Genomic DNA, 13,120 nt, shown 5'->3' with positions numbered 1-13,120 from the left:
TGTTCTATTTTTTCTGTGTTTTATATATATATATAAGGATTATTGATTTGAAAAAATTCCCTGTGTGCACCGGCATCTACTTTATGGATATATGGATATATGGATAAAAATGTGTTTTGTTTGAAAATAAACACTATTACTTCACTACAGAACAGTGTGTGCTGATCCTTCAAAAGACTATATACGATTTATTGATCGTGCACCACTGGCAACATCTGTCTGAGTGCTGGTACTGTGGGACTGCATATATATATATATATATATATATATATATATATATATATATATATATATATATATATATATATATATATATATATATATATATGATTTTATTTTTGGCTTATATAATTATAAGTACAATTGGGAATCGATTATCTAGATTGGGTGCTATTATCATACTGTGGTATTATATTAATGTATGATCTGCTGGACTAACTTATCTTGATTATCTTATATGTTGCTTGCAATGTGATCACTGTACTGGAAAAATTTGTTGATAAAAAAAAAAAAATAGGATCTTACTGATGATGTACTGATACAATGCAGATTAAAAAGTGATCTTGAAAATAAAAAAAAATTAAAAAAAAAAAAGTCTGAGTCCTATTAGACAAGTTCAAAACCTTTTCTTCCTTCTTTCCCTCAGGTAGAACTTCGGTGTCCTGATGCTTTCTTCATCCTCTCTTAGATCGCTGGAAAGGAAGCAGCAGACATTGATAGAAACAGTTTATTTAACAGATAGAAAATAACACAGAATGTACACACAAATAATGGTAGTGACTCTAGTGCACACTCTATTGCACATATAAATAAAAGCAAAAAGAACCCTTCAGAAAATATAACATGTATTTTAACCTACAGCCCACAATTTAATAAGATTAAAACCATTGTGAATAGAAAATAAGCAATATTAGAAACTGACCCCCATCCTTAAAACAATTCTAGACAAAGGACATACATTTGTGTAAAGAAAAAGACACTTGGAAACAAATTGTCCCCTAGTCTAACAAGGACTAACACTCCAGTTAATACCTGGCTACATGCAAAGGGGAGGTATAAATGCGGTTCGACAAAATGCATGACGTGTAAATACTCTGTAACAAAATGTTTTACCTCAACTACCACTACCAAAAATTATGAAATTAAACATTACATTAACTGAAACATTAAAAATTAAATTTATCTTCTTACTTGCGAAAAATGTAAGAAACCATATGCGGGTCAAACCAGCTGCAAGTTAAAAGATAGGATTAGAGAACATATTCTTAATATTAAAGGGGAACTATCACAAAATTAAATATTGGTAAAAAGAATCATTGCATGAAGTTATTAAAATGTCTAAATATAATGTATTAAAGTTTTTAAAATATAAATATATATATTTAAAATATATATATCCTACCTGCTTCTGGCCAGCTCTGGCGTCGGAGTCGGGTTAATATGCATAACAGCTCTGTCCTCACTCCTGTCAGTGCTGTCAATCACAAACTGCACAAACATCGGCAGCAACCTGGCTTCAAAGGTGCGGTTGTTATTGCCCTACTACCCTGATCTCCTTCTGTCCCCATGGCCAGCCCCCACCCTTCTCTGTATCCAGCCTCGGTAGTTTTGTAACTTTTATTAAAGCTCCGCTCCTGTTCATTCTCTCTCTCTGTTTCACACTCTCCTTCTGTAACTCCCCCTCCCTCTAGGGTTGCCACCTTTTATCATTTTTTTTACCGGCTGCTGGGGGCGGGCCTCAAAAGGGGCGGGAAATGATGTCAAAAGGGGCCGGCGTGACGTCAAAGGGGGCAGGGCCACGCGACGGAGACCCGCGGACGCTAGAAGAGGAAAAAAAAAAGGTAAGTTGCAGGGGATTGGGGGCAGGCCGAGGGCTCCTTTTGATCGTATTACAAATTTACCGGCAGCAACATTGCTGGTAAATTTGTAATACCGGCCCCGGCCTTGGAAGGTATTTTACCGGCCGGGTGGCAACCCTACCTCCCTCCCAGAAACCAGGCATGAAAAAAAAACCTTGATAGTTTTACAACTCCGGGTCTACGTTACACAAGCTCTCTTTCTGTAGCTCCTTCTCCTTCTCCCTCCTCCCAGAAACTAAGCGCCGAAGCGTTAATTCGCTAGCGTTTGTCATTTTCGTTACTGCGCAAATTCACTAACGAACGCTGGCGTAGTTTCGCTAGTGTTACTTCGCACCCTTACGCCAGGCGAATTTTCGCTAGCGACGTAACTACGCAAATTCACTAACTTGCGCTAACTGAACGCTACCTTTTACGCTAGACTTCCTTCGCCACCTCAGACCTGGCGAAGCGCAATAGAGTAGATAGGGATTGTTTCAATAAAAGTCAAAATTTTTTCTAAGTCCCAAAAAACGCTGGCGTGTTTTCTACATTATGGGTGATAGGCTGAAAAAGATCGAAAATTTTTTTGGGGCTCCCCTCCTCCCCCCCTACATTTCCTGACTCATGGCAACTTACCTAGCACATGTGTAGGGCAAAATAAAATTTTTATTTGATGATTTGAAGGTTTTCTTGGCATTTGTAGTGCTGATACGTATTCCTCCATTGAAATTTGAATTTCGCGCCGTATGCAAATTAGCCTTCGCTAGCGTAACTTCGCTTTACATAGCGAATCAACGCTAGCGCAACTTCACAACCTTACGCTACCCCTGAGCGCAACTTCGGATTTTAGTGAATTTGCGGAGCGCTGGCGAAACTACGCCTGGCGAAGTGCGGCGAAGTTGTGCCTGGCGCAACTTCGCATCTTAGTGAATTTGCCCCTAAAGGTGGACTCGGTGACTGTGATCTACGTCCCACATTCATTTCTATGTGAGCACCGAGACACGTGTTAGATAAGCAGGAAGTTCAAACTGCAGCAGCACATTCAGCACAATCACTACTCGCATGTCTCGGTGCCCTCCAGATGCAAAGCACCCTCCAGACTCCCCATTGTTATCGTATATGAATGATCTTTTGTCTTAATGGACAATTGATCCGGAAACCTTGATGTATTGTGTGGTGATGTTGCGCAATCCCCCGGAAATAACGTCACAGCAGTCGTTCTTAGCTGGGGTCCAGTATTCTGCCTCCTTCTACAATGGCCAGTGGTTTATTATACACCAAGACAAAAGGTGGTCTTACAATATATCCAATCAATGAGCATGTTATGCTATGAATCAATTGGTGGAACCAGCACACAGACGCATGTCCATAGAAGAGGGGGGGGAAAGGTAGACTTCCCTAGGCAAACAAAAGACACCAGGACAAAAGGCACTTCCCCCAGTAATATACATATACACAGACACAGTGATCTTAGCATGGCTTGTACTGATCTTGTAAAAGTACACCTTTGTTCAGTGGTCTGTATTCCTCAATCCCAACCGGCGCCACACCCGGCATGCTGCAGTCATGCCTGATGAACACAAATCGGATGGGAATCGGAATGATCGGGCGACTGTGCAAATGTCGGTCGTTAAGATGCTTATCCCGCATTGGTGGCGGCCATATGGCGTAATATGAAAAATTTCCACGTCAGTCCCTCCTTTTTCGCCATATGTCGTCACAGCAACGGCTTCCTAACGCTACAATCACTCCAACCAAAGCTTCTAAAGGGTACAGAAAGAAAAGGGAACATGCTACACTACAAATGCACTAACAAGAAAAACCGGCCTAATATTCTTGATCTTCTTTATATCTTGATCATGAGGTCCAGACTGGCCTTCAAGGAGGTGATGTCATCAAACAAGGTTTCTGGTTATGTCTTCTTTGAGAAGAACAGCCCCAAAAAAGTCTCCAAGAAGGGAAGAAGTCTGTTCTTTTAGGGACAGTCCATAGTTTGTGTTAAAAAAAGGTGGTGGTTCTTCCTGTGTTGATCTTTCTGAGGTAAAGGGTTCCGGATGCTTCAGGCGATGGCTCTTTATGGAATCATCACATGGTCCTCTGCACGGCTCTTTGTAACTTGGTTCACCAAACAACAGGTCATTCTCGCCGTCACATAGAGGAGGAAAAGAAAGCAGAGCAGCATCAGGACATACACTCCAACTTCTTTAAGCCATGATCCAATAGAAAACAACATATCACCGGAGCCCCCTAAACCTTTAAAGGGGTTCCAACCCTCCTCTGCAATAGCGCGTGCTTGTCCCTGTAACTTTCACCTTGTCAAGATGGGCCTGAACCTTGTCCCCAGTATCTTCCACCCAGGTACAGCAATCCTCCCCGATGAACTCACAGAAACCCCCCTTTGATGCTAAAAGATAGTAGAGAGCCATTTTCTTCTGAAGCATAAGGGTCTTCAGCTGTCGTTCAGAAGAAATTTCTCTCATGGCTTCGACTGTCTCATTAAACATCTCGTTCATTATGATGGAAAAATTATTTAGCCGCTTCATAAATTCTATACCCCATCCAGTCCATGCCGGAAACCATGCCCATGCACGGTCCCCTGCGAAGAATAGCTCTCTCCTGGTCCTTCTTCCCACACTTACCCTCCTCTGCACCATCAGGTCCTTGTGACCGTCGGCAATGTAGGAGGCAGGGACTAACCTGACTATGGAGCATGACCCTCTAGTATTCGGGGGAACGACTCTATAGGCAGCCTGGCCGCACAAAAAGTAATAGGGCCCAGTTAATGAGACACAAAGTCATTGGGGTTACGGTTACGGGCATTGCGCAACAACTGGATGGATAATGGGATTGCTGCACCCTCCTGAATGTCACACCCTCCCCCCCAGCAGACATAATCATGTCTGGTGGTTAGGTTGTTACCGTCAGGGATTCTATGGTCGATCTGGATGGTTATCCCAGATGGGCATTCGGTCCTCCCCAGGGACTTGGCTCCAAACCCAGAACTGATATTAAAACAAATCCCGGTCTGGCCTAATTGACCGGATACCCACACGGGTCTGCTAAGTCTAGTACAAGCCTCGGAGCTGACATCAAGACCATAGGTGACGTTACCATCTAAGAATGTCTGATTAAATTCTATGGACAGATGGCGTTCCGCTGATCTACCTGAAGGACTAAACTTTCTCATGCCCACCCTGATGTCATAAAGGGCATGTACTGCCGCCATCGCCGGGATGCTCTGGCTCAGAGGGGGTTTGGAGCACAACCAGCAGTTGGACCTATTTGCTGTCTTTGCTAATTGTAAATGCATCTTGAACAGTTAATTCGGATGTGACTCCTCATAACAGTATCCAAAATACATTAAACAACAAGTGTATATAGAAACAATGCACCTGATCATTGCACTTGATAGTCCAGCAGCTTCTTGCAGTGGCTGGCGTGGATCCACCCGTCACGTTCCTCGACCTTAAGGGAGGTGGATGTTGTCAAAAGAACCTGGTACGGCCCGGTGTATCTCGCCTCTAGTCCCTGGCGCTGATGTTTCTTTATGACTACCCAGTCACCTGGTTGGATAGAATGCAAACCGGTTATAGACTCTGGATCAGGAATAGATTCATGAACTCTATGATGTATCTTTTGGAGTTCCCGCTGAAGAGACTGCTCATACCCCGTCAACTGAGAATGTAAAGACGACAGCTGCTGGGGAAAGTACAATCCCGTTTTGGGCCTACTCCCGAACAGAATCTCATAAGGGGACAGCCCGTGAGGCCGTCTTGGGGCATTACGCACAGAGTACAGGGCAATAGACAAACACTCAGGCCAAGGTTTGCCCGTGTCAGTGGATATCTTAGAGATCTTGTTCTTAAGAGTACCATTTAGTCTCTCTACCTTGCCGCTGCTCTGGGGGTGGTATGGAGTATGGAGACCCTGGTTGATGTGAAGGGCCTCACAAATTTCCTTAAAAACCTGTCCGGTAAAATGAGTCCCCTGGCCAGATTAGATGGCTTCAGGTACTCCCCATTGACAGACAACCTCAGAAAGGATCTTTTTAGCAGTTGTTACGGCATTAGCATTTTTAACAGACCAAGCCTCCGGCCAACTAGAAAACATGTCCACACAGACCAAAGCATACTCGTGGGGCCCACTCTTAGGCATTTTGATATAATCTATTTGGATTCTCTGGAAGGGGTATTCAGGTTTTGGAGAATGTTTCCTTGGGGCTACAGCCCGTCGTCCAGGGTTGTGTTAGGCACAGACCAGGCAAGCACTAGTGAGCTTGGTGGCTGTGGTAGAGAATCCTGAAGCTATCCAGTACTCCTCTACTTGGGCACACATGACAGTTTTGGACTGGTGACTAGGGTAGTGGGTTACATGGGCCATCATCGGATATAATGCTTTAGGCAAGCACCACTTACCATCGAGACTCCAGATCTTATCAGCCCCCTCTGTTGCCCCCAACATTGCCCATTTTCGCTTCTCTGTACTCTCCGCTTGAGCCTGCAACTTCTCAAATTCCTTGAGAGACACATTAGTGGGTTTAGCTAGCATTAGAGACGGGATGGGGATCAAGGGCTCCTTCTTTAGCAGCCATTGCATTGCCCTTGGCTTCCATGGTGGTCTCTGTGGTGTGAGCTTTGACCTTTAAGATAGCCACTTCTAAAGGAAGAGTGAATGCTATGAACAATCTATTGATCATTTCGGTATGTTTTACAGGTTTCCCCGAGCTAGTAAGGAATCCTCTAGCTTTCCAGATTGGGCCAAAATCGTGAGCTATACCAAAAGCATACCTCGAGTCCGTGTGTACATTGATCCTTAAACCTTCATGTTTTTCACAGGCTCTGGCCAATGCATGTAATTCAGCCTCCTGGGCCGACATGTGGCTGCTAAAAGAGCCTCTTTCTACTACTTTGTCAACTGTTGTTACAGCGTATCCTGTGTGAGGTTTACCATCTGATGTGTAATACCTGGAACCGTCTACAAAAAGGTCTATTGCTTCCGGAAGGGGAGCTCTCTTGACAGGGCTAACTGCTTCTGTCTCGAGTTCCATGAGTTCAAGACAGTTGTGATTGTCTGTTGGTTCTGTCATGGTTGGGTTAGAGTCAGTCACAATCCCTTCGTCCCCCCCCCTTCTTCCGAGTCAGAATGGGTCGGGAGAAGAGATGCGGGATTGAGGATTGTACATCGTCTCAGTGTGAGGTTAGTAGGGGTGAGGAGAGCCACTTCATATTTGGTCAGACGTGCTGCTGAGAGATGTTTGGTCTGGACCTGGTTGAGAATCTCATGGACAGAGTGTGGGGTGAGAAGGGTTAGAGGGGAATCTAAAACTATGTCACCAACTTTCTGTAATAACACCACACAGGCGGCGGTAGCTCGGATGCACCCAGGTGAACCTTTGATGACTGGATCCAATTCAGTGGAAATGTACATTATGGGTCTATACCTGGATCCATGTAATTGGGTCAGTACCCCAGTGGCATGCCCTTTGCTTTCGTGACAAAAGAGATAAACGGGTAGGTCATAGCTGGGAAGACCTAGTGCCGGGGCCCTGGAGAGTTGCTGGATCAGATCCTGGAGGGTTGACCAGTGTTCGTCAGTTAATTGAAATGGTGTCTGAGAGGGTAAAGTATAGAGAGGGCCCATTTTGAATGAAATATTAGGGATCCAATCTCTGCTGTAATTGATCAGACCTAGAAGGGCTCTCAACTGTCGGGCATTACGAGGTCGGGTGAAGTCTTTGAGAGTCTGTATCCGTTGTGTTGTCAGGTGTCGGGTCCCTTTTGAGATACAGTGGCCTAGAAAAATAACCTTCTCCTTACAAAACTGCAATTTTTCCTTGCTAGCCTTATTCCCAGTGGATGCCAGATGGTTCAGTAGCGAGATAGTGTGTCTGTAGCATGAATCCTTGTCCGGGCAACAAATAGATCGTCCACATATTGTAACAGTGCGACCTCCGGATCCTCTGGCACCCACTGGTCTAATACCACCTTTAGCTTGCAACTATATTCCGATGGGCTAGTCATGGACCCCTGTGGTAACCGGGTCCACGTCAGCTGTCTACCCTGGAATATAGTTGCAAGCTAAAGGTGGTATTAGACCAGTGGGTGCCAGAGGATCCAGAGGTCGCACTGTTACAATATGTGGACGATCTATTCGTTTTTTGCCCAAACCTTAGGGTCTATCTCAGCTAGTACATCCAGGGACAAATGTGTACCAGGTTCTCCAGTATACGGGACTGCCACCACTGCACACAGCAACTCGTCTGTGAGTGCACTAGTTACCACAACACCCTCTGGGGTATAAGTGATGTTGGCCTGAATCTCCGACAGAATGTCTGCTCCCAATAGGTTGATAGGGACATCATCTGAAACTAATAGAGATCTGACTGCTTCGGTGTGTTGACCTAACCTGCAGTACAATGGTTTTGTCTCCCTAAGAGTCACTGGATGACCTGTAAGCCCAATGGTGGGGGTTGTGTTGCCAGAGAGTGGAATCCTGCCTTTTAGAGCTTGTGTTTTTAGAACAGTCCTGGCTGCACTGGTGTCGATGAGGCAGGACAGAGGATATGGCAATTCCTCAAGAAATAGATTGACATGGGCCGATACCGGTTTGCCTTTCCCCTAGTGGGCGAAGCTATGGAACTGTGTAGCAGCTCCGATGGTTTTAACTGTTTCAGGGTCTGGTATGAAATGGTAGGTTCCCGGGGGGCCCTCCGAACTACGGTAAGATTTCCCCGGGTTTGGGTTATGTGCGTGAGGCCGGTCAGGAACAACTTTATAAGCACTAGGAGAATTTTGTTCTTTCTTGTCCTCATTTTCTGGACAGTGGCGCGCTAAATGTCCTTTTTGATCACAATTAAAACAAGTTATATTAGTACGTTTGGGGAGTTTCTTTTTCCTAGGATATGGATGGTGGTCCTGGGCTATTAGCTCAAGAGCTGCCATGATTTTGGCCGACTTGGCCTCTTTCCTGGCATGCAGGTCCAGTTCTATGGCCTGGATTGTTGCCATAAGGGAGTGGAAACTCATCGAATGGGCCTCTGGTCGTGCAACCATTAGCCTATCTCTTAGCTTAGGCACCAATCCAGCCAGAAATTTAGCCTTTAACATTAGATGGATGGGCGATACTGGCTGGGTGTTATCTGGGGCATCTGGCTCAAACCCTGCATCTGTTACCCCTTGTTTTAACCTCCGCCAATAGACCGAGGCGTCCTCATCTGGGCCCTGGATCGCTGTCATAAACTGGAATGGGGACACAACACTATACATAGTGGGCATTTTGTCTGTCAGTTGCTTACAGAATTCCTTGCCCCCCATTGTGAGCTGCTCATGTGTAGTTATTGCACACCTGGAAATGATGTCATCAGCCACATCTTCGCATACTGCGGCTCTGAGGATGCGCGCACAATCTGCTCCGCTCATCCCATAGCTTAGCTGATTGACTCCCATTTTCTTAGCGAACCCACGTGGGTTCGTCCTGTGATCCGTGAGGTCATTTAAAATCTCCCTGATCTCCCCTGCAGTAAAAGGCACGTGCCAGGTGATACGGCTCGTGGCGTTTTGTCCAGGGGGTCCCTCACATTCCTGTACTCGGACTGGAATCACCCCAGAGGGTGGACCAGCCTCGGCGGGGGCCCTCTGGGATGGTGGTAAATTAGTGTAAGGACTCATAGGGGATTGGAGAGGACCTGCCACCTGCCCAGGGTGGCCCGGGACGGATATAGGGGCTCCACCCTCTGAGGGCTGGCCGCAGGCCTAGACCCCAAGGCCACAGGTGCCGGTTCCATAGATGGAGCCTGTCCTTTCAAACTGGCGTCTAGTTGCCAAAGTTTGGTAATGAGCTGACTCCGGCTTCCATCAAACCCAACCCCGTAGACGTCCCGAAGTCTATCCCTCAGCTGCCCCCCCCGTAGCGCCTGTAATCCCCCTCAGGGCCCTGTTGGAAGTCATCCCTTTCCAAGGCCTCTATGCATTCTAATTTGGATTTGTCTATTATAGAGATACCTCTGGCTTCACATAAGGTGACCAAATCGGATTTTCCAAGGCGGCAGTAATCCGTTTTGTCAGAGGCATCTTTTGCAGATTCCGGATGTGGTGATGGAGACAGATGAGCTGAGGCTGTTGAGATGACCTGTGTTGCTAGCAAATTTAAACCTGTTTGCAGCTCTGTCTCATCCTTATCATTATTGCTTTCTGCAGTTCTGGCTGGACGGGAGTACATGATTATGTTTGACCTTACTGTCTGAGACTTTTGAATGCCCTGCTGCTGAAGCTTGGTAGATTCCTGTAACCACAAATTGGCCTTCTCTAAAGACCCATGTGTTTGGAGTCTGGAGTGGAACTCACGGACGAACTTTTCCCAGATCCAGACCTCAAACGTTCCCTCCTTAGGGATGGACCATTCTAAACCTGAAGACCATTTGTGCCAATCTTTGAGGGGCTTAAGAGACCCTCCTCCATATGTGGATTTCATGTGCTGCTGAGCCGTCCTGAACTCAGAAGTGGTACCCTTCTGTTCCCTAGATTTTCCTACACCCATACTCGAGTCTCGAGCTTTTTCTAAGTAGATGCGTCCACCTACAGTGTCTACGTCCACCGCGCAGACCACCGTCGATCCTTATCTGTTCGTCCTCTGAGTAGCTCTAGGGCTTCAAATACGAACCACGGACATTATCCACCGTAGCCCACTCAGAGAGAAGGATCAGCGGCTGAGGGATCCGGACAGGTACGAACCACGGACACCTTCCTTATCCCTCGTGCTAAATTGGCTCAAAACAGGGCCCTGACTGCAGGATAAGAGACCCCAATGCCTGGAGTATTGACAGCAAGTGAGAGGGAGCAACAGGAAGTGAGAACAAGGGAGATATAGTTGAACCTTCCTAGGGATTCCGGTACGAACCACGGACACCTGGTCACCCCAGTCAGGCCAATAGGTTTTGAGAGAAAGTGGCTAGAAAAAAAAAGATAGAAACAGAGAAACCCCTCCCCAGTTCACCTCCCCAAGTTCCGTCCCCCAAGCTTCCGGTACGAACCGCGGACACCTGGTCACTCAGTGACGAAAAGTCAAGAAAGCGAACAAGAAAGGGAATAGTCAATAGACAAACTCCACCCCCGGGCTTTGGTACGAACCACGGACACCTTCCACCCTTAAGATGGACCTCGAGGGAAAGAGAACAAAGCTCACGCGACAATTGATGAACCCGAGTAGGCTTGGCCCACTTTTTCTCCTCACAAAAAGCTAACCAGTTCACTGTTTTTTCACCCAATACAGTCCGACTTCGCAGCACAGCCCTTATGGTCGTAACTAACAGGAATTTCTTTCCCAACAGCAACTTTCATAAGCAGACAGCAGCTATCTTACACTACCAGACTTCCAATGACAGAAAAGATGTCTTCCAACCAAACCTACAGAGAATGTGTTGTTTTGAGAATAGATTAAAACAGAAAAGAGGGCTAGCCAAAAGCAAGGCAAAGAGTTAGTGTGGTAGTTATAGACAGAGAGAGAGAGAGGGTAAGCAAAAGTGTTTTAAAAGAGAGAAATGGAGAAAAGTGAGAGAGATGGGGATAATAAAGGACGGAAGGAAGGATAAAGAGAGGAAAATAAAGAGAGAAAGAGCAGGAAAACAAGGAGTATAAAAAGTGAAACAGCTAGTTAACAAATAGCCATATGTTGTAAACCATGCAACACTCTTCCTTCACTCACACAAAAGGACAATTACAATTACAACACCATGTGATGGTCTCTTCCTTAGGAAAACCCCCTATCCCTGTGGAAGTAGGAGTCAATAGACTGCAGGGAACAGCAGAGAGGTATAACAAAAATGTAAAAAATGTTCCAAAAAGTTCAAAGAGAACTTTGCTGTTATGAAATGTAAAGATGAAAATCTATTATATACAATAGAACAACTGTTAGGGTTATATGCAGGGGATGTGCCTCCCACCAATAGCCCAATATACCTTTTCAAAAACAAAGACAAAACGGCAGCTGGCACATGTGCTTAAAGAGACAGACAAAATGGCCACTGGCACATGTGCTATTTCAAAATGGCGTAGGCTCCCCCTGTTCAGCGCTCAGCAAGGGCTAGAAACTTGGTTTGTAATTCAGATTGGTCAGATTGTTACCCAACCTCCAATATTGAAACTTGTAATAATAAAAGCAATACAATCCTCCCAAACAAAAGATGAAGGATGAAACCTATAGAGTCGCAATTTTAAAACAAACTCCACAAATGACAAAAAACAATGATTCTAAATCCCCTCTAGATACTGTTGGCCATATCTGCCTGCTACAAGATTATCCTACAACCACCCGGCATACACAGAAACTCCCTCCACTGGTCTGAATCACTCACAGATCCTCCAGCAGGGTGCAATCACAGTCCCTTATGGTTAAAAAAATAAATAAATACATGAATAAAACCCCACAGCAGTTATGCAGATATGCCCCAACCAGTACCTGGGTAGTTAATAATGAAAAACACCACACATACACCCAAAAGGTTCTTTTGGTAGATTTTTACCTGATTCCAGCAGCCTAGAGACCACAAATCAATTTGCAGACAGCAAAAACTTTCTCAAATATGAGAGTATCAAAACAAAAAGGTCTTACCTCAATGCTAGCCTTTTTTTGCTGCCCGAAATAAGATATGGCTCCTTTTAATTCTGCTGAAATTAAGGGAAAAATTGAACCTCCTGCCATTGACTCGCCATCTGTTATCGTATATGAATGATCTTTTGTCTTAATGGACAATCGATCCGGAAACCTTGATGTATCGTGTGGTGATGTTGCGCAATCCCCCGGAAATAACATCACAGCAGTCGTTCTTAGCTGGGGTCCAGTATTCTGCCTCCTTCTACAATGGCCAGTGGTTTATTATACACCAAGACATAAGGTGGTCTTACAATATATCCAATCAATGAGCATGTTATGCTATGAATCAATTGGTGGAACCAGCACACAGACACATGTCCATAGAAGAGGGGGGGGAAAGGTAGACTTCCCTAGGCAAACATAAGACACCAGGACAAAAGGCACTTCCCCCAGTAATATACATATACACAGACACAGTGATCTTAGCATGGCTTGTACTGATCTTGTAAAAGTACACCTTTGTTCAGTGGTCCGTATTCCTCAATCCCAACCGGCGCCACACCCAGCATGCTGCAGTCATGCCTGATGAACACAAATCGTATGGGAATCGGAATGATCGGGCGTTAAGACGCTTATCCCGCATCGGTGGCGGCCATATGGCAAAATATGAAAAATTTCCACGTCACCATCCAAGT

At 45.4% G+C, this 13,120-nt stretch overlaps 2 protein-coding genes across 5 annotated transcripts in view; one reads left to right on the top strand and one right to left on the bottom strand.

The window, feature by feature from the left end:
* LOC108697542 (calsyntenin-1) overlaps positions 1–13,120 on the top strand; it is a 388,939-nt gene that overhangs the window by 70,921 nt on the left and 304,898 nt on the right. The window lies entirely within an intron of this gene.
* Positions 4,759–12,680, bottom strand: LOC108704126. 3 transcript variants are annotated; one of them, XM_041571183.1, is made up of 3 exons: positions 7,279–12,680; positions 5,506–7,237; positions 4,759–5,401 (listed from the first exon to the last, which is right to left on the bottom strand). In XM_041571183.1, the coding sequence occupies exon 1, from the start codon at positions 9,503–9,505 to the stop codon at positions 8,456–8,458; it is 1,050 nt and encodes a 349-aa protein (XP_041427117.1). In that variant the 5' UTR covers positions 9,506–12,680; the 3' UTR covers positions 4,759–5,401; positions 5,506–7,237; positions 7,279–8,455. The 3 variants fall into 3 exon arrangements, with proteins under 3 accessions (XP_041427117.1, XP_041427118.1, XP_041427119.1); XM_041571184.1 differs by having other exon boundaries at positions 6,254–7,237; XM_041571185.1 differs by having other exon boundaries at positions 6,803–7,237.

The sequence above is a fragment of the Xenopus laevis genome, chromosome 7S (genome assembly GCF_017654675.1).
Source record: "Xenopus laevis strain J_2021 chromosome 7S, Xenopus_laevis_v10.1, whole genome shotgun sequence".
Classification (NCBI taxonomy): domain Eukaryota; kingdom Metazoa; phylum Chordata; class Amphibia; order Anura; family Pipidae; genus Xenopus; species Xenopus laevis.
This window is presented reverse-complemented; position numbering and strand designations above follow the sequence as displayed.